At 40.3% G+C, this 26026-nt stretch overlaps 1 protein-coding gene across 1 annotated transcript in view; it reads right to left on the bottom strand.

The window, feature by feature from the left end:
* Positions 1-26026, bottom strand: part of LOC136856842 (roundabout homolog 2) — a 535367-nt gene that overhangs the window by 18597 nt on the left and 490744 nt on the right. The window contains exons 10-18 of the mRNA XM_068229560.1: positions 19884-20114; positions 19559-19784; positions 19146-19261; positions 17579-17781; positions 14649-14806; positions 12712-13010; positions 12442-12610; positions 7021-7244; positions 4305-4470 (exon numbers count right to left, since the gene is read on the bottom strand). Coding sequence (XP_068085661.1) covers positions 4305-4470; positions 7021-7244; positions 12442-12610; positions 12712-13010; positions 14649-14806; positions 17579-17781; positions 19146-19261; positions 19559-19784; positions 19884-20114 — 1792 coding nt within the window. The remainder of the gene's footprint in view (positions 1-4304; positions 4471-7020; positions 7245-12441; positions 12611-12711; positions 13011-14648; positions 14807-17578; positions 17782-19145; positions 19262-19558; positions 19785-19883; positions 20115-26026) is intronic.

The raw sequence follows: 26026 nt of genomic DNA, 5'->3' as shown, positions 1-26026 counted from the left end.
TTATGAAATGTGAAAGAAGGGAATATACTTTCCCAATCACGGATGACCATTAGCTTGTATGGATAAATGCGGTTATTTGCCTGTTACTTTATACAAAATACTAAGGATATTCCCATCATCAAATGTTAAAGAATTAATAATAGAACTAATATGCATGCATCATCCTTCCTGGTGTGTCTATAATAAAACCAAACTTCACTTTCGTGAGTTATTTCGTACACTTTAATTAAGTTGTAGAGTCTAGGAAAATTCCTTGTCACTATTCTCACTACTTGCTACATGGTATCGTCTTAGTTTTCGCATTTATTACATTTCCTTTTCGTATTCCTCTGCGAATAATATCGTCGCTTGAACCCTTTGGTACCGGGCGAGTTGGCCGTGCGCGTAGAGGCGTGCGGCTGTGAGCTTGCATCCGGGAGATAGTAGGTTCGAATCCCACTATCGGCAGCCCTGAATATGGTTTTCCGTGGTTTCCCATTTTCACACCAGGCAAATGCTGGGGCTGTACCTTTATTAAGGCCACGGCTGCTTCCTTCCAACTCCTAGGCCTTTCCAATCCCATCGTCGCCATAAGACCTATCTGTGTCGGTGCGACGTAAAGCCCCTAGCAAAAAAAAAAAAAAGAACCCTTTGGTCCAAGGTCATGGGTTCACGCTTCACTGGTAAAAGGTTGTAATCCACAAAGCTCTTCCTATCGATTATTCTCCTTAAGACTGGTCACGCCTCCCAGCCACATATGGTTATGCAGTCCATGAGAACAAATTTTATTGTGTTCATTTTCCTATGCCGACGATTAACCGAAAATGAACCTAACATGCATTATACAATAGGAGTGCGTAAATACGTAATGCCTCATCAAATCTAGAAGCCATTTTCCAACGAACCCAAGACTTCAATTCTAGATTATCATCATGACTCTAATCACGCATGATGCAAAATTACGGTCTTTTTAAATAACATTATTTAGAGAGCACAATTCTTAACTAAAATTCTCAATACTGAAATGTTACTGTATTCTAGAAACCAACGCACTTCAGAAACTATGGCTCCTATATATTGACATCCTATATTTATATTTATGACTCAAATTTTAATGCCAAATTATAGTTGAATCAATTTTATTTTAACATTGCAAACAACTTTTAGCCAAATTTTCAAATTTTAAAAACTGTGTTTTGGACGTCAATGTGTTTTAGGATTAAGAGTTACTCCATTTTAACATTGCAAATCACATTGTCATAATTTTTAATGTGTATATTATTCTTATGTTTTAAATATTGTTATCACTGAAATTAGATTTACATTCAATGTAATGAAATTTGTAACAACAATCCAAATATGACAAACCTCTAGGCAATTGTATAGGCTGATGATGCTTGTGAATAAAAGCGAAACATGTCCCGATAAATTAGTGTTGTAACATTACAACTTAGCAACACAAACTGTAATTTGTATTGAAAAGGTGGATCAAAACAACCAACAAATTGTTAGTATATCAATGTTTCGTATGACAAAATGCACGTTCTTATCCACTTAAGGGCAGAATAACTTCACACATGAATGTATTAGACTGTAAACATGGAGGTCTACTACAATACAGACTGCATTCTACCTATTCAACTCCTCTATATTTAAGGATATAAAGTAGCAAATTATTATTATAAAATATAATTACTCAACTAAAAATAAAGTGAAAACATTTCTAAAAACCGTACAATTATAGAAATAATGTGACATTTAAAATTTACACAGTGTTCAGGCAAATAGGTAGTATGGGAGGCAGAAACCAGGTCTTAACTAGTACTGGCAAGGGTATCGACAAATTACTGCCTGCAGTGTAGCTTGTGTGATAACATTTATCGTGTAATCCATCAGCAAGCAACACCTGAAGCTGAAAAAACCGAAATTTGACGTCTGCTACACGTCTCAAGAATATACATCAAATTATATAGACCAAGAAAACTTCTTCATATATCGACGGCTTAATTCTAAAACCTCGTATGTCCCGATGCTCTTCCTACGCATTATTTCCCTTAAGGCTGGCCACGCCTCCCGGCCACATATCGATGGCTATCTTTAAAAACCTCGTAAGTCCGAATACTCTTCCTATCCATTATATTCCTTAAGACTGGTCACGCCTCCCAGTCTCATATTTAAATGCAGTCCAAAAGAATAATTTTCGTTATGATCATTTTCCTCTGCCGTTTTGTAAAGGAAAATGAACCTTAAATACATTATACTGTAGGAGTGTGTAAATTTGCCATGCAATCAACATCCCTACAATACGGTACAGTAAGGTCCATTTTCCTTTAGACATTAGCAAAGGAAAATGAACACAGCGAAAATTATTCTGATGGACTGCATACAAATACATGACCGGGAGGCGTGACCAGTCTTAAGGAATATAATGGGTAGGAAGAACATTTGGATATACGAGGTTTTAAAAGAATGCCATCGATATGGATATGCAGTCCATCAGAACAATCTTCATTTTGCTCAATTTCCTATGCTGATGTATAAAGGAAAATGGACCTTACCATACCGTATAGTAGGGATGTTGTTTGCATCACGTATTTACGCACTCCTACAGTATAATGCATTTAAGGTTCAATTTCCTTTACACGTTAGCATAGGAAAATGAACGCAACGAAAGTTGTTCTGATGGGCTGCATATTCATATGTGGCTAGGAGGCGTGACCAGTCATAAGGAAAATAATGGGTAGAAAGAGCATTGCGAGATACGAGGTTTTAGAAGTAAGCCGTCGATATACTATTAAATCATCTGTCACTAGGCATGAGATACTTCGAATTTTGTTCTGACAAGATAACTGCAGCATACACTGGATGACCAGTACAGAGGAACTTGTGGTCGTATCTCTTTAAAGACAGTGAAGATTCTATTTTTACAATTTGTTTTACGTCGCAGCGAGACAGGTAGGTCATATGGCGACGATGGGAAAGGAAAGGCCTAGGAGTGGGCAGGAGGCGGCCACGACCTTAATTAGGTACAGCCCCAGGATTTGCTGGTAAAGTGGGAAACCACGGAAACCACCTTCTTTCTTGCTAGTTGTTTTACGTCACACAGACACAGATAAGTCTTACGGCGACAATGGGACAGGAAAGGGCTAGGTGTGGGATGGAAGCGGCCGTGGTCGTGGCCGCGGCCGTGGCCGTAAACAGCCCCAGCATTTGCCTGGTGTGAAAATGGGAAACCACGGAAAACCATTTTCAGGGCTGCCGACAGTGGGGTTCGAACCTCCTATCTCCCGAATGCTGGATTCTGGCCGCACTTAAGCGACTGCAGCTATCGAGCTCGGTGAAAACCACCTTCAGGGCTGCCGACAGTTGGGCTCGAACCCACTATCTGCCTGATGCAAGCTCACACCTGTGGGCTCCTATCCGCTAGGCCAACTCGCCCAGTGTAAACATTATTAAATTATATTAGAAGCAATATTCAGAGGAGGAAAGCTTCTGCACAACATCTACACAAGTTTTTATATTTTCCCGTTCAAACGCATAGTCATAGTACACACGAGAGCATAGTTTCCTTTATATCGAATATCCGCAATGTTCACCAATTCCAGCAACAACAACACTGTTTGATGATGCATTTCAAGAGTCATACAACGAAACATTTAGCTATACAGGGCGCATATTCTCGTCAGTTCCCTTCTGAGATTGATAAAAGAGAATATAAAAATTTGTAAACATTTGCACATACTCATATATACAAATCTCCGTCAACTTGACATGTTGAATAGATGAATTAATAGATTCACTCAAGGGCACACAGTCTCCGATGATTGTCAGTAAAAGAAATTGATAACCTACTCGGAAAAAAACTACTACGTAACATACAGTGCTTTAACAACACAGTGTTCCGGAAAACCGAACAATATTCTTCAGATAAATCACGAGGATTTTTAAATACAATCCGTGCCTCGTCTAAATACCGTTCGACTTGAGGACTTAAAATTTTTTAACGAACAATGTTTTTCACAAACTGCTGTTTGATAAAACCTGAACGCGTGGCTGTTCCATCTGAAGTCCACACAACTGAAGGGTCAACATAATCTTATTATACGACCCGACAGATCAGTGGTTGCAGATCACTGACTGATGGACGTCGGTTTTCAGAACGTTTCTTCATAAGATCGTTTGTGGAAAGTATTACTATAAAATATTGCATATTATTTTTTAATAAATCAACACCTTTCAATTGTCTCCGTAAACAAGCCAAGATTATTTCATTCTCAAATACTACGAGATTAACTGGACGTAAATAATTCATGGGTTGTACTTACCACTGTTTCCATCTGTTGGGTGAAGAGAGTGGCTTAACGGGGTGCCCTCTCTCGAACAATTACTACGTTTCCCAAGAAATGGACTATTCGGATTCATTCCTTGTTGATGAGGATGGAAGACAGGAGAAACTCCTCTATTTGAGCCACTATTGTTTGAATTTGGCATCTGTAACAAAACAGTGATGAAAGTAACATCATCTGGTAATAAACATTATTTATGAAATACTTAAATAGAACGAAATATTTTTGCGCTAAAATGACATATATATTGGAACAAGAAACTGAATTTAAATACGAATCTAAAACAATCCAAATCCAAAAAGCCACTACAATTCAACTTTTAAACAGTTCCAAGTTAACTATAATTATGCAATTGCTATGTTTAATTTAGCTGCTTTTTATGTGGCCTTATTCTGAAAATATAACTTTGGACTTATACAAATTTGTTAATCTTATGATCAAGTGCCATGTGACCAATAACTTTACGTCAAATTCAGATTACGTAGACGTTATTTTAAAAACTGAATATCCAAAGCATATTATCCGTGATTCAGGATATGCCTGCAGAACCGGTGTGTTTAGCTATAACGTATTAGAAACGACTTTAGCGTTCTGTGAAAACGTTGTCCATATTGAACATAATAAGTCATTTAGATTTATGCAGTGTAAATAACACAGCTATTTTGCTATGCTTTATAGTTTCAGCATCAAACAACGACTATATTCTTATTGATTGTTAAAGAAGATGTAGGCCTACTCACTTAAAGACGTATATTGCTCCTTCATGTACGCGTAACAGACAGGACGAACTTCGTATGGATTATTTACTGCATATACACAGGTATGCCAAAAATTATGGAATAGGGGTATAATGTAGGCGCTTGTGTATCTCGGGAAAGTGCAGAAACTCTTCGCGGTATCGACTCCCCAGGTGGAAGAAATGTATGTCGGGAAATCCGTCCCAGACCGTAGGGAGAGCTACCATCAGGTTCCTGCTATTAGTAGGTATCCGATCTTGTGTATGAATGCACCTCACCACCACGCGCCAAAAATACTTGACAGGGTTCATATCAGGAGAGCGAGGTGGCTACACAAGTCGCTGAAAGTATGAAGAACCTTCCTTAAACCAATTCTGGGCAACACGTATCATCGGGGTACGTGATGGCCATGAAGGGTGGTTACCAAGCAGTTCAAAGTAGCAGACAGTGGTTAACGACCTGTACAGGTGGACCCACAGATTCAGTCCGTGCTATGAAAAAACTCACTCTACGCCATTATGTAGATACCGCCAGCCTGTACGGCTTCTTGTTGACAACTGGAGTCCTTGGCGTCGCGGGGCCTGCGCCATATCCGAACGTTACCACTAACCGGAAACAACTGGAACAGTCCTTCATTGGACCAAACTACATGTCTCTAGGCCTCCACGATCTAAAAATGTCACGTTCCCATGTAAGACGCTGTGGCTGGTGTAGGGGTGTTAGCAATGGCACCGTGAAGTATTCTGCTCCCATGTCACACTGACATTGAAGAACACTGCACTGACCTGATGGGTATGCGCCTAGTATTTCCTGAATTTAATTTAGATGTGATTTCAGCCAGTGTGAATTGTCTTTTACCACGGATAATTCCAGCCAGACGCCGCTAATTGCGATCATGAAGCATACGTCGTCGGCCACTGTGATGTTCTCTTTGGATGGTAAAGCCTCCAATAAGGTATTCCAGACACACACGTAACACCGACGATCGGGGAATGTTAAACATTCTTACAATTTCGGCAATGGAACGTTCAATACATCTGGCCCTCCCACTACCATGCCCCTTTCGAATGACGATAATTAACGACACCTTCCCACTGCCAGCAGAGATGATGTTTACACTCACTCACGACATGGCAGATTACGACGGATACAGTTGTGGGTACTCCCAAGACGTCACAGTACCGTGGCGTCAGCGACTATTAACCTTAAATACTGCCCATGACTTTTAGCATGTCAGTGTACAGCACTGCATATTTGCCTCAGCAAATTTACCAAGTCACTTATGTTGGGATGGAGTATATCACAGTCAAACCAAATATGTCAGGTAAATGACCGCCTCACATGTAGTAGAATAAAATTTAAAATGAACAAAAATTAATTGTAAGTTAGTCAGTTGAGATTCTCTCAGATGTAGTCTTTTATTCCAATTACTTATTCGCTAAGATTGGTTGCCTAGCATAGTTTAAGCCCTCTTCACCTGCATTCAATAATTCCATATCGAATATTGACATAGCCGGCGGGTGTTTATGAGTGTATAAATTCAAGAGACCCGTGTCAGACGAAGATAATCTCAATTAACTCTTAAAGTTACAAATCATTTATGTGCTGCATGTACATTAGTGAATATGATTATTTTATTCATTTCTCAGTTTTATTCTTCTATATATGACGCAGAAATTTCTTGACATGTTTCACTTGAGTGTGATATATTCCATCCCAACATAAGTGACTTGGTAAATCATCAAGGCAAATCTGACTTTTTAATAAAAAGTCCTTTACCAAGCACTCCAGTATCTATCGAGGCAAAGGACAGTTGAGAAGTTGTTGCATACATGAAACTATTATCTTATAAAAATCTTATTGTAACATTTACATGCTTTCCATGAAACAAAAGTTAATGCTCCAGAAGCTATTCACATTAATTAGTTGCTAAAATACGTTTGGTTAATAACACATACCTGAACCATTAGTCTGTTGTTAAGACCACTGTCCCCCGACGCTGAGGGAGGTGGATGTTCTGGAGGTGGAGGTAGGAATTCAGACCAATTGGGTAGCGACTGCTGCCCTTGACCGCTTGATATTTGGTCACTGTTGGCGCTAATGGCATGAGGTGCAGCAAACCTGCCCTGCATCACCATTGCCTGATGTTGAGGTATCCTCTGGACTTGAATACCATTATCATCTGTGGGAAGAGAACTGGGTAAATCAACAAAACTCTTAGCTTCTTGTAAACTATTGTTATGTGTGGAAAAGGGAAGGTTTCCAAAAAATATTGAAGCTTTGTTCTTGTAAATTAACCGTTCTTGCTTTATTGGCAAAACGTAGACTGCAAATTTGTTATGGTAAGGATGGTGGGACTTAAAGGGAGAGCAATGTTTGTTCCAATGCGTTACCTTATCCTTTCGTAAACATAAATAATTCATACTGAAGAGAATGAAAATTTCTCCAGTAGATCGAACAAACCACCTAAATTCGTAAATCTACATATTCAGGTACAGTGGGGTTATTTAAGAAGGATAACCAGTTGCTTTAACGAACTACACAGTCCAAAAAATAGTGGAACATATTTTGGAACGTATTCCACGCTCCAAAAACAATACCTCACACCCAGGTATATTACCAACTAAAGCTTCATTCTTTACCGTTGAAGTATACGAAAGAACATCGATGGATTGGCGTTCATTTTCCGAACACAAACGGAAATGTCCAAATAGGGGCGAAAACAAAGTGATAACAGTCCTCCAGGGTGGACTTTTATCACAGTTGGAGAGCTTCAGTATGGTGTATGTCCTCCACGAGCATTTATCACAGCTTGGCACCTACGTGGCACGCTCCGTATAAGTCGACGGAGGTCACGTTGCGGTATCAGGTCCCATTCTTCAATGAGAGCCTGTTCGAGGTCTTGGAGACTCTGTGGTGGAACAGGACGCCCACAAACACTTCCGACACACTCTCGGTCGAGACTCACTGCTGGCCATTCCATCTCTTGATGCCCAGTTCTCGCAAGACAGCTCTGGCTAAGCGCGCTACGTGAGCCGTGGCATTGTCGTGCATGAGCACAAATTTAGGGCCAACACCGTATGCAGGCACCAACACATGCTGTTGCAGTATCTGCTCGATGTACCCCGCAGCGGTAAGATTGCCACGGACGACGACAAGATCCGTACGGCCATCAATACTGGTGCCACCCCACACCATCACAGAACCTAGTTCGAATCGGCCGCCTTCCTGGACAACATTTGGCATGTACAACCCACCACGGCGTCTCCATAAACGTTGACGTCCATCACGCTGTGTGAGGGGAAATCTGGACTCGTATGTGAACAACACAGGTCTCTAGTGGCGAAGTTGCCAGTTGACGTTGGTACGGGCAAACAGAAGGCTTGCTGAGCGATGTTGCTGCGTTAAACGGGGCACTCGAACAGGACGTCTGGGTCGTAAGGACACTTCTCTTAACCTGTTCCTTACTGTCTGGTCAGACAACGTGACTCCAGTGACCCTTCTGAGGGCTTGTTGCAGTTCTCTGGCAGTTGCTGAACGACGTCGCAACGCACAGATGGTCAGATATCGGTCATCCTGTGGGGTTGTCATGAGTACACGACCTTGTCCAACCCTCCTTGTGAACTGGTCTGTCTCATTGTAGTGATTCCGCAAGCGTTGAATAACTGACAGAGGGATATTGAGATCTAGAGCAACACGATGAAAAGTCCCATCTTTCTGGATCAAAGTGACGATCCTTGCTACTTGAACCTTGTTAAGATGTCTCAAGGGATGTGCTGGTTTACGTACAACGTGCTCAAATGACCGCAGTAGTCTGTGTACCTCACAACGATACACGGACGCACCGCTATTCACTTCGTTTTGAGGGGTCACCTGACAGTTTAATGCATGGCTACGCCTACAGATGGAGTATAACTTCGATTTGACATACCGTGAGTAGCTCACATACCAGACGTTGCAAAACATATTCCCCTAATTTTTTTTAACTGTGTATTACTTTCATCATCCTGGGGGCAGTAATTGAACAGAAAGGTTGTTTGTTGCTATGATAAATAAGGTGGTACTTATTACGGCATTATTTTTGGTACTTGCAAAAACATATCAACGGGAGTAAAACTTAGTAATCTTGAGGAATATATTCTTTTGAAAATCAAAGCGAACTGTGGAAGCAAGTAATATAGGAGACATATCTTCCAAAATAAAAACTTTTACGAAGTCTGCAAGCGCATCAAATTCGTACCCAATTACCTAAATACGTTATTACAATAAGCATCAGTCCGCCTCTGTGGTGTAGTGGTTAATGTGATTAGCTGCCACCCCCGGAGGCCCGGGTTCGATTCCCGGCTCTACCACGAAATTTAAAAGTGGTACGAGGGTTGGTACGGGGTCCACTCAGCCTCGGGAGGTCAACTGAGTATAGATGGGTTCGATTCCTATCTCCGCCATCCTGGAAGTGATTTACCGTGGTTTCGCACTTCTCCTCCAGGCAAATGTCGGGATGGTACGTAACTTAAGGCCATGGCCGCTTCCTTTCCTCTTCCTTATCTGTCCCTTCCAACCTCCCTATCCCCCCGCAAGGCCCCTGTTCAGCATAGCAGGTGAGGCCGCCCGGGCGAGGTACTGTCATCCTCCCCAATTGTATCCCCCGACCCAGAGCCTGAAGCTCCAGGACACTGCCGTTGATGCGGTAGATGTGGGATCCCTTGCTAAGTCCGAGGGAAAAACCGACCCTGGAGGGTAAACGGATAAAGAAGAAGAAGAATATATAAATTGGAGTCAAATAAAAACCAAACACCGCCATAACACACATGTGTTTATGTTTGGTTATATCCTGAAGAGGTGAGATAAGTAAAATTGTACTTTTATCATTACCATGGCCTATGTTGCACCTTAAAAACTAGAAGACTGCCAAATGTCAGTAATGGTAGTTTTCTTTTGGGTCTTTTGTGTCGTAACCATCACTGATAATGATATTCAACATTCGAAGGTCTGTTCATTGCCCAGCTGCTTGGCCGAATGTTCAGCGTACTGATCTTTGGTTCAAAAGACTCCAGGTTCGAATACCGGCCGGTTCGGGAATTTTAACTGAATATGGTTAATTACTCTAGTTCCGAGATTAAGTGTTTGTGTTCGTCCTAATACATTACATACATTACCTCACACTTTCAATAATCACAGACACTAACAATAGCGATTACACATAGGGTTAGTTTCAGCAAGGGCATTCGGCTAAAAAATTGGGCCAGATCTACATTATGTGCTGATCCTAATAAATTTGGACTTAGCCACGGAGGAAGAGTTCAGAAGTGCCTTTATTGTAAAGCCTACTACATCTGTTAGTCGGGTCATTATTTGCAAATAAACTAAGTAGAATCAATATTATTAAAATAATATTAGCATTGCAGCTGTGACTAATCCAGTAAAAGGTATTATTGTAAGCTTTAATCTGTCTACAAGAGTATGGTATACAACTGTGGAAAAGTTTGTTACAATACAAATTCAGTTAAGTTGTTAAATAAGTGGTGGTATTCTCGCGACCACTTAATAGAAAACTGCCGTAATGCGAATGTTCAATATATGATTTAAAATTTATGAATTTCTATTACAATATGTTTATAACGCATTGTGCCATTGTAATGCTGAATGCCAGAGGACCATCGTATACACGTATCATTATCCTGAAATATGAATTAGGCCTACTCTTTTTTCCATTGATTAAAGCCTTTGAGAGCTTCTCCTGCAAAATGATTGTTTTTGACTTGTGGCAGTCTTTTTCCAAGGGTGCAATACATGAGTAGAAGATAGGAGCATTCTAGCACAGGCTACTTGTTTTATGTACACTGACTGACAGAGCAAATGCAACACCAAGAAGGAGTGGTCAGAACTTTATGCCAATTGCAGGGTAGACTGACGTCACTGAGGTATGCTCATGATGTCAAATGCGCCGCTGTGCTGCGCACGTAGCGAACGATAAATGGGACACGGCGTTGGCGAATGGCCCACTTCGTACCGTGATTTCTCAGCCGAAAGTCATTGTAGAACGTGTTGTCGTGTGCCACAGGACACGTGTATAGCTAAGAATGCCAGGCCGCCGTCAACGGAGGCATTTCCAGCAGACAGACGACTTTACGAGGGGTATGGTGATCGGGCTCAGAAGGGCAGGTTGGTCGCTTCGTCAAATCGCAGCCGATACCCATAGGGATGTGTCCACGGTGCAGCGCCTGTGGCGAAGATGGTTGGCGCAGGGACATGTGGCACGTGCGAGGGGTCCAGGCGCAGCCCGAGTGACGTCAGCACGCGAGGATCGGCGCATCCGCCGCCAAGCGGTGGCAGCCCCGCACGCCACGTCAACCGCCATTCTTCAGCATGTGCAAGACACCCTGGCTGCTCCAATATCGACCAGAACAATTTCCCGTCGATTGGTTGAAGGAGGCCTGCACTCCCGGCGTCCGCTCAGAAGACTACCATTGACTCCACAGCATAGACGTGCACGCCTGGCATGGTGCCGGGCTAGAGCGACTTGGATGAGGGAATGGCGGAACGTCGTGTTCTCCGATGAGTCACGCTTCTGTTCTGTCAGTGATAGTCACCGCAGACGAGTGTGGCGTCGGCGTGGAGAAAGGTCAAATCCGGCAGTAACTGTGGAGCGCCCTACCGCTAGACAAAGCGGCATCATGGTTTGGGGCGCTATTGCGTATGATTCCACGTCACCTCTAGTGCGTATTCAAGGCACGTTAAATGCCCACCGCTACGTGCAGCATGTGCTGAGGCCGGTGGCACTCCCGTACCTTCAGGGGATGCCCAATGCTCTGTTTCAGCAGGATAATGCCCGCCCACACACTGCTCGCATCTCCCAACAGGCTCTACGAGGTGTACAGATGCTTCCGTGGCCAGCGTACTCTCCGGATCTCTCACCAATCGAACACGTGTGGGATCTCATTGGACGCCGTTTGCAAACTCTGCCCCAGCCTCGTACGGACGACCAACTGTGGCAAATGGTTGACAGAGAATGGAGAACCATCCCTCAGGACACCATCCGCACTCTTATTGACTCTGTACCTCGACGTGTTTCTGCGTGCATCGCCGCTCGCGGTGGTCCTACATCCTACTGAGTCGATGCCGTGCGCATTGTGTAACCTGCATATCGGTTTGAAATAAACATCAATTATCCGTCCGTGCCGTCTCTGTTTTTTCCCCAACTTTCATCCCTTTCGAACCACTCCTCCTTGGTGTTGCATTTGCTCTGTCAGTCAGTGTATATATGAAAGTTGTCTGAATCACAATATGGTATGAACTTTTCTCGGACAAAATATGGAACAAAATGATAAATTGTAAACTATTAGAAATAATTTTAAAATTAATTTTAAATCCTTACTCACCTATATACATACTCCCAATTTCCGAACTTGGGCTATTTGACTTCTTCCCACTTCCAGGATTAGTATCAAGACTAGATAAATCAGGCTTCACACAAGAATCGCTGGAACTCGACGTTTTGGCTTCACCTGGCCCTCCCATACTGATTGGCACAAACAAATGGCTATTATCCTGAAACACACAAAATCATATTAAGCTAGAAGTACAGTACACGGGCTGTTATAATTTCACGAGATGTAAACATGACCATAAATGAACACTCGTAAACATACCATATTCTCTCTTCTGGTGATTGAGTTTATCAGCGTCGTAGTTGCGTAGGGTGCGGGAATATCAGGCTCTTTCCTGCAGTTATAGAAAGTCGTGAGATTTTGCGTTCCAACTTCAGCGTAGTCTGTAGCATTAGAGCTCAGATCATGACTCAGACCGTGATTGTTTAGTAGTTTTGTCTCCAACATGCTCGAGTCTTTATCAGCACAATCCGCCGGTCGCCAGCCACGGTCTATCCACAATGTTTCTTTGCCATTCATTAAATTTAGCTGAGATATGTCATTCGTATTCACCACTGGAACTAGTGCAAAGAAAAATGACATGGATTAAAAAATCTGGGTCTGTAGCAATACATACAAGTTATTAGAATAAGTATAAAAATACAAAATCTTATTAATCTTGTTAATTATGAGAATTATTTCTAGTCTATGTATAAAGGGGAATCAAATGAAAACCAAACCTGCTACAACGTGACTCAAAAGTAATTACCAAACGCGTGAATACATTTATCCCACTGGGAGACGAGACGATCAATTCCAGTTTTGTATAAAAACTTACGCACTCGTGAACTTCCTCGTCCTGATGAAACCGATGTCCACAACTGTGTCAGTGTGACGTAAACAAAAGTAAACCGGAAAGAGGAGACAAGCTTCTTATACACACAACAAGAGGATGAAATTGCTGAGGCTGAATCTCAGGTTATAAGTATGAACTACTGCTAAATTATCTACTGTATGTTATACACAGAAGTTTTAAAAATCATGTAGGAGCGTGCAGCTGTGTGCTTGCATCCGGAAAAATAGTGGGTTCAAATCCCACTGTCGGCAGCCCTGAAGATGGTTTTCCGTGGTTTCCCATTTTCACACCAGGCAAATTCTGGGGCTGTACCTTAATTAAGACCACGGCCGCTTCCTTCCAACTCCTAGCCCTTTCCTATCCCATTGTCGCTATAAGACCTATCTGTGTCGGTGCGACGTAAAGCCATTAGCAAAAAAATTCATGTAGGTAGACAATATCAAAATGGCTAAATTATTGCCCATTCAGACCCATGCTATACAGTATTAATAAAAGTATGCGCATCACTCTGAAAGGAAGAGATCGACGCAATGAAAAGCCTAAGGTACACTTGAACTTTATTTCCAAATGACTCAAAGCTGTTGGAGTTATGAAGCAATCTCCTTTCGAACCACAGAGTGAAGGATGATCTGGTAGCAACCCAATTCCACGTAAGTTAGAGACATTGCTAAAAAGCTTGAAAATTATAATGATATGCTGCAATTTAGAATTGGAATAAGGTCACAAACGCCAAGTTCACAAGTTGTATTCTTTTAACATTTTTCAGCATAGCATTAGCAACATGGAAATACGTTAGAAATATAAAGGACTCAATGGACGGAAAACTCTAATGGCATCAGATGAATTATACATCTTCCTAAGTGATAGTAACCAAACATAGACGATTAAAATTGTATACAGTACCAATAAAGTGTTATGAGACTAAACTGACAACCATAGCGATGAAGTACTTTGTTCTATTAAAAGAATGGTATCTACCATCTTTAATTTTACCAATAATATCCTAAGAAATTTTGTGCACAGACACGAGCGGGGTCTGAGTTCGACGAGCCTCAGGACGAAATGAACTGAAGAAGTGACATAGATGGTGTATAACATTCGATGGAATTTAACTGAATTTACTTGACGTGTACGTAAACCGTGTATTTTCATGACTTACAAAATCGAGAAAGGAGTAACAGGAATCATATATCCTAGTATTCAGATAGTCTGTAGAGAAACATTAACAAGAGGAAAAGGAATAGAATAATAGGGACCAGGTCACTCAGATATGCCTCCAAAGTTTGAAAACCTTATACTACCGTCGCAACTAATAACTGAAACAAAAGAAATTTAATGTCCAGAGATAAATTTGTACACTTACCATTCAAATGCCCAAGTTCCTTTTTCAGGGCTTGTCTTCTTCGTAGATAAAGTACACCAACAAATCCAAGAACTAATGCCAGTACCATTGCTCCCATCAACACGAGGAACCACGTTTCATGAACTACATTATGGTCTCCTCCTTCGCTGTGATGAGCCCTAAGGAAAAATTCACATATTGTACTCACCATTCGTTATGTAATTTTCATCTATATCTAGATATTTATTGACTACTAAATAACATAATGTTCTGAATCTTATAAATAAAGTTGTTCGTGTCTGTTTGTCTGTTTGTTTGTTCCACCATCACGTCGAAACGGCTGGATAGATCTCAACCAAACTTCATATTTAGAGTATACTCACCCCGGGAAAGGTTTCATATGCATATCATTTTAAAATCTTTGAAAAGACGGGGGTTTTATAGGAAAACCGTTTTTCTCTTATACTATTATAGGCAAAATATCGAATTTGTCGTATAAGGACGAGACAAAGCTCAATTTAATCCTCTTGACGCAAGAAACAAAACTCGGTTTGCCCTACGGGCCCGAAAACCATGTTTTAAGGCCCTAAAACCAACCGTTACGGAGATATTGGCACCACACTATCCCTTCTCTAGGAATCGGATAAAGTAATGAACTGCCGTAACCATGGCAACGTCAGCTCCAGGATTCTAGAGCAGTGAGATTATGTATGTACGTTTGGGCATAGCTGCCAACCAAAATTGATACAAATAAGACTTAATATCTGGAAAAAATATACTGTTGTGTAAGGCACTCATAGGACTCCTTTGGGCGGGGATGGAAAGGGGGTGAAGTACGAGTATACAAATCTTACTATATATAGAAATGGAAGTGTGTGTGTAAATGACACATCTCCTCCTAAACCACTGGAGCAATTTCAACCAAACTTGGTACACGTATCACTTACTATCGGGAGACGAGTACTGTGGGGGGTAAGCCATCACTAGCGCCCTTAAGGGAGAGGGTCGGGGGGGGGGTAGTTACAATAATAATCGAGAATAGTGTCGAATTCCTAGTTTTCGGGGTCGCTGAGTTGAAAAGTAATACTCTAGAATTTTTTAAAGTCCAGCCCCCTTTTAGGTGGGGAGCAAAGGGGGGTGAGATATAGAAATAATTAAAAACAGTTTCGAATCCATAGATTTCAGGGTCTCTGAGATGAATAGTATTACTCCGGATTTTTTGCAAGTCCAAGTGGGGAGCGTAGGGGGTGACATATAAAATTAATCGAAAAACTAAATATAAAAATATTATCTTCTTCTTACTATATAAAAATTGATGTATGTGTGTGCGTGGGTGTGTGGGTGTGGGTGTGTAAATGACAAATCTCCTCCTAAACCACTGGTGCAATTTCACCAAACTTGGTACACTTATCAATTAGTATCAGGAGACAAACCGCGTGAGGGTAAGGCACCCCTAGCACCCTTATGGGCAGGGGGCGAGGGGGGTGGTATAAAAATAATCTAGAATATTATCGAATCCATAGTTTTCGTGGTAGCTGAAATAATTAGTGACACTCCGAATATTTTTAAATTCATGTTCAGCCCCCTTTGGGGTGTGGGTGAGGGGGAGTGAGATATAAAAATAATCGAGAACAGTGTCGAATCTACAGTTTTCTGGGTCACTAAGATGAATGGTGACAATCCAGATTTTATATCTCTTAGTGGTGGAGGGCGGGAGGGGGACAGTCTCATTGACAGTTGAAATCCTGTACATCGTATCTATAGTGCGACGGCTAAATACATATAGTTATCACTTATTAATTTTTGACAGGATCAAATACTTCCCAGTCGATTCCAACCTCCATAAGGACGAAGTTTTACTCGAAAATTAAATAATCTAAAACTTGAAATCAAACACATATAAATAATTTTAAAACTACATAATAGATCATGACATATCAATCTGCAAGTCAAAAAGGAATTCTATAAAAATTCACATCACACAGAACTAACTGGTAATGCAAATCTTAAAGGTAAATATTCAGAAACTATCCGGGCAACGCCGGGTACTACAGCTAGTACGGAATATTTGGATATGAAAGAGTAGGTCACATGGATATGAATTAATGTAAAAGGTACATCAGTACCATATCAGCTATCAGAAACGTTAAACGCAGAGCAAAACTGGACAACTGATCGCCGGTGGGAACGTAGTTCATAACCTTCGGCTCTCATGACCGTTACTCTACGAACTGAGCTATGGTGACATTACCATTTCTGCTTTATTGACTCGGAATATACCACATGCACTCGCACGAACTAATAGCTAAGATATTTTAAAAACTATAATGTGGTCGTCAAAAGCAAGTGTTCAAGTTGAAAAAATGTACTCTTTTCTTCAAAACCGAATGTTTATCTCCGCTTAATTTCGTTGAAGATTAAATGTCCTTAGTTTTAGTCAGTCTTTAAGTCCAAACCGAGAATAAATTTCGTTTGCTAGGACAACAATCTAAAGTAAAATTTTACTTGCGTATTTGCAAACATGCCTCACAACTTACTGCTAATTTGAAACAATAATTGTTCATTAATAAATGTAGGCAGAAAGGATAGCATGAGAAGGAACTATGCAAATACCACGCATGTTCCAATAAGAGAAATTTAGAGACGGTGGTGAATACTGTTTTAAGAGGAAGTGCAATGGGTCAGCCATCTTCTATTAATAATAATCATAAGAAAATTGTAAGAATTCCGACATTTCTAAGAATGAATATATAGGCAGTAGTAAAGGAGGCGTCATGAAAGGCGTGTCCCGTCTCATAACAATGAATACAAACATCTTTACGAAAGATACAAGATTTGATAATATATTCAGATATGTTCATCTAGAAAATAATGTATAAATACTCCTACTACATTGTACCCAAAATTCCGATTGTTTTAATAAATAAACAACATATCAAAATCTTTCTCACCTGTGAGGGTATTGGTGTAGTAAAGAAGGGTCCATCACAAGCGGTACAGGTGCGGAGAATGTTCCTAATCCCATACGAGTAAAGGATACAACTCGCGCACTGTACGAACCACCAGTAGTGAGGTTATTTAAGAGCACTGACGTGGTTGTAGCATTCAAAGTCAACTGAGCTAGAATTTTACTTCCGTTTCCTTTGACTTGTATCTGAAAGGGAATATATTATCATTTTTCAATAGCAAATATATTAATTAACGTGCACTCGTCTTAAAATAATCCACAATTACCAAGCTATAAATTTGACCACATCCCGACATGAATATACTTCCGCAAAAGCATCGTCATTTCAAGTATTTATAATGGAAAATACGCTTCATAGTGTCTTATTTTAAATAAGAAAGGGGGCCTCTAAGAACTCGAGAAGAACAAAATAAAGATTCAGAGGAAAATTCTGGGACCACGGAAAACTAACTATAGGACATGGAAGAAAGTTAAAGATGAAGAGCTCTACAAATACACCGAAAAGGTCACGGACATAATACGAAAACCAAGGTTGACATTCTGCGGACACTTACTGTAGTAAGAATGGGTAACAAACGACTGACCGGAAAGATCTTCAGGTACATCATGGTATTAAAGACTACCTCCAAGTGGGAGAAGAGGTCAAGCGAGATGCAGAAGAATTACACCAAAGATGATCCACAATAGAAGATCGTTCAGAGGAGTCGATAGCTCAAAATGATTTAAAGAGAAACTACTAAGAGGAAGAACCAGACGGATCATTTCCGAAGAGCAGAGAAAAATGAGAAGCGAAACAATAAAATTCTGGTAAGAGAACAAAGGCCAAGAAGTCGTAAGTTCCATGCGGTCCATAGTTGGCTAGTCCGGCTCCATGGCTAGATGGGGATACCGGGTTCGATTCCCAGCAGGGTCGGGAATCTTAACCATAATTGGTTAATTTCGCTGACACGGGGGCTGGGTGAATGTGTCGTCTTCATCATCATTTCATTCTCATCACGACGCGCAGGTCGCTTACAGGTGTCAAATCAAAATACCTGCATCCGGCGAGCCGAACTTGTCCTCGGGCACTCCCGGCACTAAAAGCCCTAAGCCATTTCATTTCATAGTTGGCTAAATTCGGATGCAAAAAGGAAAGGAAAACATTCAAATTATTACATGCTGGAATTGGAATATTAATTATTCAGTCACATTTAAAATTAATTTTCTTGAAGCTTTGAACACTGCGAACGGACATAGTGAACAATTCACAGCTTGTTGAACGAGGAAGACACCTTCTCCGAGAGTCATTACTAATGATAAGTAAACTAGATCCGATACCATAGCAAAGATTGTAAGCGCATTTACGTAAGGAGCTGTAGTGATAGGAAGTTCGAGGTTGAAAAAATTGAAACCAACAATACTGATAACCTCCTTCATCAACAACAACATCTTAAACAAAATCTACACTACTATAAACGCAAATAATACAATATTATACTGTACACGAAAGAGGAATTCTAACGGAATTATACTCAGAATAAATTATTAGTGAAATTTTGAAAATAACTTACCTTATAGCCCAGTAATACTCCATTATGGTGTTGTGGAGGAGGTGGTGACCATCGGACAAATGCTGCTGTAGCATTTATCATGCCCACTTGGATATTGTCAGGAGGAGCTGAAGGAACTACAAGAAGGAAAGGAGTAAATCAAAATTTTCTAGTTTAAAAAATGTCTATCATATATTGTAAATCTGAAATCAATAGAGAACGCATGTACCAAAATAGGAATGAATCTTTACATCACAGTCACAACCGTGGTTTCTATTGACATCACTTACAGTAAGACTTACGTCAAGCAGCAAGATCCACAGCTTAAATGTATAATAATCGAAACAGTACTTCATCAAAAATACATAAATCTGTGCAGTGCCTCATCACAACAATTACATATCTTCCAAATGTCAGATTAGGCCTTAACTTACCGTCTTCCTGTGTCTGTCCTTTTTTCGAGTTGGAAGGTTGTCCTTCAACAGACTTGTAGAATGGCACTAGGAAAAATTCATATTTGGTGAACTTTCTCAGGTTGGTAACCACATAACTTGTGGCACCTGCATTAAGAACTGTCACCATATTGTACTTCTGAGAGCCACCAGAAAGATCCCGGAAACGGACGTACAAACCTTCAACATATTCTTCTCCGCTTAATATCTGTAATAAATTAAAATTAATTAATTTTTGTTGCTTATAGTGGTAAAGTATGTGAATAATGTTATTACAATGTCTGGTGCGGTGTATGAGAATGCTTACATCCCAGATGAGCTTCACTGAGGTAGAGCTAAGTGACTGGATGTCACGGAGCTGTACCACTTTTGTACTCAGACGTGCCCGAGCCTCGTCCAGTTCGTACTGTGGTACAGCCCTGTGGTCTCCACCTTGTGTACGAACTCGTTCCGACACTGGGCTAGGGACGGAGAGTCCGTATGGGTTCTCCGCCCGGACTAAAAACACGTACGATGTATCAGGCTTGAGGTCACCAATCTGCAAATGATAAGAGGTAGCAGATTACATTAATGTCGTGAAGTTTTGTGTGTGTGATATTCAATAACAAAAGTCAGCAATTTACTTTTGAGAAAAATATTCAAATCATGTCCGGCTCCATGGCTAAATGGTTAGCGTGCTAGCCTTTGGTCACAGGGGTCCCCGGTTCGATTCCCGGCAGGGTAGGGTATTTTAACCATCATTGGTTAATTTCGCTGACACGGGGGCTGGGTGTATGTGTCATCATCATCATCATTTCATCCTCATCACGACGCGCAGGTCGCCTACGGGAGTCAACACTAAAGACCTGCATCTGGCGAGCCGAACTTGTCCTCAGACACTCCCGGCACTAAACGCCATACGCCATTTCATTTCATTCAAATCATGGAAGATGACGTAGTTTAAGACTTTTGAGAATGTGAACCTTTTGAAATGCGAGACTAATGAGATACAGACAAGAGAAATGATCTCACCCACAGATATATGTGGTTCGGTCAGTGAGCACTGCGGTATTGCCAGTCATGAAAGGAAAAGAAGAGCTCTCAGCTAGCTGAAGCGAGGTTTCTACTCAGGGGCTTGAATAACTGGTCATTTCCGGGCTCATGCTCTTCAATGGCTGGGGAGTAACGGACTTCATCCTTCATTCATTTGTAACCCTTCCTTTCCATTGAAACAGCACCGACGTTTCGGAATTATAAGGTCATTTCTATTAGCATGAACGTACTAGAGGATACGAGGTATTGGTTATTATATAATATCTTTTTTTTTTAATTGTACACCAGGAGGCTCGCTGACTTTGGGTAATTATTGGTGTGGGGAGGGGGAATGATAAACGTGAAAAACGGGCGTGTGGAATGATGAACAACTATTAATAGAAGCTTTCCTCTACATTAATAATATTCACAATCAAACAGTAAAACTGAACGGTAATAGAACTTGTTTCTAAAGTACATTTTCTGAATTAATCTCAAACACGAAGTTTTCAATAACATTCACAAATAAAGAATAAATAGAACTTGATTAATAAATACATATTTGGATGGAATATCTTACGTACGGAGTTATCAAAAATCAAGAACAGGTTTTAGCACTAGTTACCCATATTGAAAATGGATTTGAGAACAAAATGGTAAGCACGGCCGTCTTCTTAGATCTGACAGCTGCATATGACACCGTGTGGCAAGATAAGCTCCTTCTCAAATTTATCAGCATCATCCCTTGTCTGAAACTCTCCACATTACTCAGTAACATGCTGAGTAATAGGTACTTCCAGATTTTTTCCGAAGACTCCAGAAGTAAAGTACATAAGATAAATGGCGGACTCCCTCAGGGCTCTGTATTGGCCCCTCTTCTATTCAACCTGTACACACATGACCTTCCTGTAACTAAATCCAGAAAATTCATCTACGCAGATGACATCGCATTGGTTGCCCAACATCAACGCTTCGATGAGTCTGAGTCGACGCTTACATCAGACTTAAAGATTCTAGACAGTTACTTTTATCACAACAACCTTAGACCAAACCCCAAGAAAACTGTTGTGTCTACCTTCCATTTGCGGAATAGAAGTGCTGGGTACAAACCAACCATACCATTCAAAGGAGAGAATCTACAGTATTGTAGTAACCCAAAATACCTGGGAGTCACCCTGGACAGGTCCTTGACCTACAAGAATCACCTCTATAATGTGTCAGCCAAGATCAAGACCAGAAATAACATCCTCCAAAAGCTGGCAGGTACATCCTGGGGTGCTAATGCCCAAGTCCTGAGATCCACTGCTCTTGCACTCTCTTATTCCGTCGCTGAATATTGCTGCTCTACCTGGCTTAACAGTGCTCACACTGGATTAGTAGACACCCAGCTGAACCAAGCAATGCGTATCATTACAGGATGCATCCGACCAACTAACACACACTGGCTTCCCACCCTAAGCCACATACCACCTCCATCCCTAAGAAGATCACAGTCACTGCTTAACTTGTGGAAGAAAATTGAAAACAATCCTCACCTTCCTATTCATTCTGACATAGCAGCTTCCCCAGCTAAACGACTGAAATCCAGACACCCTTCTTGGCGTACTGCAATGAATTTACAGGACACCTCCTTTAATGTATCGGACGCCTGGAAAGAACAATGGCAACAGCAATCCGCATTACCACATCACCACATCATTGAGAACCCATGCAAGTGCCCAGATGGTTTTTCTCTTCCCAGACGGCAGTGGAGGATGCTAAATCGAATTAGGACCGGCCAAGGTAGATGTGGAGCCACTCTCTTCAAATGGGGATGGAAGACATCACCGCAATGTGACTGCGGACAAGGGGAACAGACAGTGGAACACCTTGCATTTGAGTGTCCTTTGCGTAGTTACAGAGGCTCTATTGAGGACTTAAACTGTGTCTCAAACGAAGCTCTTCTCTGGCTATTAAATTTTGACATGGAACTTTAGTTACGAGCTTGAGATGGTAGTTGTATATATTGTAAATAATATTGTATTCATCATACGCTAAATAAATAAAATAAATCAAAAATAATCACAAATAAACATAAAAGGTAGAATGTGCATCACAAATACATTTTTGAATACATTTCCTATTACTGCGTATGATTCGTTTCGTGATATGAAATGTGAAAAGCTCTACCACTGGCCTTTTGAACCCAATTTGGAGGTTCTATCCTGGCTTGGTCCGGTGGTATTTCAAGGTGTTCAGAAACGTCAGTCTTGTATTGGTAGATTAACTGGCACTTAAAGGAACTGCTGCGGGGCAAAGTTCCGACAACTCGTCACCTCCGAAAATCTTCAAAAGTAGTTAATGGTACGTAAAAATCTATAGCATTACTATTAACTTTCATACAATAAGCCTGGTTTCTGTGAACTTAGCGCCCATCTCACAACAAAGTGTGCTCGAAATGGCACCCATCCATGTCCAGGACAGCCTGAAAGCGCCGGATGGCTTGCTGCTCGGTTTCATGAGCATCTCCACGCGTATGCTTGATATCTCCCTTGATATTCTTCTCTTCAGATCGACACATGTGGGAATGCTCTCCTTATAAACCCCATTTTTCAGGTACCGGTGAACCATGCAAGTCTTGTAGCTCTTAATATGGATATAGCTCCCTCATTGGATTAGTGGTAGAGTATTGGCCTTCGGATCCCAAGATAGCTGGTTCGAATTCGGCAGAGGTACAGTAGTTGGATTTTTGAAGGATGGAAAAAAAGTCCATTCGACACTCCATGTCGTACGATGTAAAAGATATCTGATAACACATTTGGTGTTTACCCGACAAAATTAATTAAAACTCAGCCTTAGACGCCCAAGATAGATTTGATATCCTCTGCCATCTAGAAGGCCTAGAGTAAAACAGAATGTCGAAATTGACGAGCAAGGAGGCAGATGGCGTCAAATTAAAATGCTTGCACACGCAACCTAAGGCCACGAAATTATTATTTTATTACCGGTATTATTATTATTATTATTATTATTATTATTATTATTATTATTATTATTATTATTAGCAAACCGGCCAACTAGGAACCACAATAAGTTTCATTATACATTCTGGCGTTTATTCAATTTTTGTTTGATCCAGTAGGTTTTCACTAGTTTGCTGTGGCGAGCACGACGACGTTCTTCCGACCAGCTGACCATTTCTCATCTTGGAAAGTCCCAAAAGTCACGATGCTTGCCCTGATAAGGTCTAATTGTGCACGTCGTCCGGTCGTAGTCTCATTTCTTCGAGGTCTTTCTTGACGTTAACGTTCCAGAGAATATTTTTTTAAGAGTCGAAATTGTTAAAAATGCGTTTTGCCCATCAAGAGTCGTCCGTCTGTCTTAAGTGACCGTAGGAATGAGCCCTGCGTTTGCGCATTGTGTCCGTGACCTTCTCTCTCTCAGAGTAGATTTCTTGTCCGGATTTTATAATGTAGATCCCGTTTTTCGTTTTTAATTATTATTATTATTATTATTATTATTATTATTATTATTATTATTATTATTATTATTATTATTATTATTATTATTATTATCTGGATATTAGTCCTACCGAGCTCGGTATGCGTGCTAGGAATAGTTTTCTGCCAAGAGACGTTTAAGCTGGGGAAGTTTATTTGTAACCACCCAGTACCATCTGAGTCTGGAGAGGTTCTTAATCTGGAGAGCTAGCATACCTTCACTGCTTGCCTACGGAGGCTGCAAATACATAGCGATCACGAATAGGGTTTCTCTTCAGTGAATTTTACCGATATAGTGAATATCTGTTGAGTGTAGACCTATACTCAAAACGAAGAAGTAAAAAAGAACGATCGGAATCTATCTCTCAAGTAGTGTCAACCAAAAAAAGAAAAATAGATTGCGACTGAAGTTCAGTTATCAGTAGGGCTCGGATGTTTTAAGACCTAAAAAAAGCCCAAATAAGCAAGTAAATATGACCTCAAAAATGACGATATATGACCCAAAGATAACAAAATATGACCCGAAAATTTAATACAGTAATCTAAATGTGGCCGTATTAAAATAAATTATAAATCAAAACGGCAATTCCTTTGATATACATTTGTTCACTAAATTCCTTTTTCTTACTTTCATATTGAGTTATTCACAATCTATTACCCTTGATTCACTTATCAAACATTTGTGAATAAATGCCTATAAAGTAATAAGTTCGCTAAGATTATCAGATCACACAACATTTTGAAAGTCAGAACATGCTCGCACACTGCATTTATGGTTTGAAATCCGGAAAAACTAGAACTTAAACTATGTTTTTAAATATTTTAGGACGTTTAAGGCTAGATTTCATTAATATTATTCAAGGGGGGAGACCCGGTTTAACACGGGGAAAAAAGGCCAATATTCATTCGATTGTTACATATGCTACAAATCTTGTTGACAAATGCTGCATATATCCCAGTATTGGCATGCTTAAGAGCAATCAAAAGCAAGTTCTATAATGTCAAAATTCTAATTATAACATTTTAAAATAAAATGTTAAAAATTTCCCGACTTTTTAACAATATATCACTTGTTCCTTCATAACTCTCTTATTGTTGCACGGATTATTATTATTTTATTCAGGGCTTCCTCTCATAGTGTTGTACTACAATTTTGTACCTCATTTAGTTCAATAGGATTTACTGTATATTAGATTTTATATAACATATGTATTTACAAAAATATTAATATTTTCAGATACTCGGAGTAAAAACTCGACAAAAATATCTAAATCACAGTGTATGTTAGTGTTTGAGGTTCATTTTGTAGGTGGAGGTTTGATACACACTTTCAAAACGGAATAGTACGAAAATTCTTATAAACTTGATATTTATAAGGGAAACAGTGATATATCGTTATAAAGGCGGAAAATATTGAACATTTTATTTCAAGTTGTTATAATTACAATTTTGGCATTATCGAACTTGCTTCTTGTTTAAATTGAGTACCACGAAACGAATGTCTTTCGATACATTATGGTAGGGCAGCAGGGCCTATAGTGCAAACTCTCATAAGTTTTTCATTCTTCTCCGCGGGTGGAACTGAAGTGTATGACAAGATTCATGTTTTGTGAACACTTGTTCGCATTCGGTATGTTGAAGATGATATTTGCATAGCTACAGCTGTCGTCAAACCACCGATATATGGCGTTTCTACGAAAATAGCTCAAAATATGACCTTAGGACAAAAAATAGCCAAAATATGCATTTATGTGACAAATAATGATAACTTAGTTGTGATCATAATCACCTAATTTGCATCAAAATCCAATCAGGCAATAAAATAGACAAATAAAAAATATGAATTTTCCTAAACATCCGAGCCCTAGTTAACAGTAATACTTCTATTGTCGTATGTGACCAAGGCAGTGCACAATACTGTATAAATCTTTTGACGTAAGGTTTTTAGATGTTTTAAGCA

The sequence above is a fragment of the Anabrus simplex genome, chromosome 1 (genome assembly GCF_040414725.1).
Source record: "Anabrus simplex isolate iqAnaSimp1 chromosome 1, ASM4041472v1, whole genome shotgun sequence".
Lineage (NCBI taxonomy): Eukaryota > Metazoa > Arthropoda > Insecta > Orthoptera > Tettigoniidae > Anabrus > Anabrus simplex.
The sequence above is the reverse complement of the archived record's forward strand: the minus strand, read 5'-3'. Positions and strand labels throughout refer to the sequence as shown.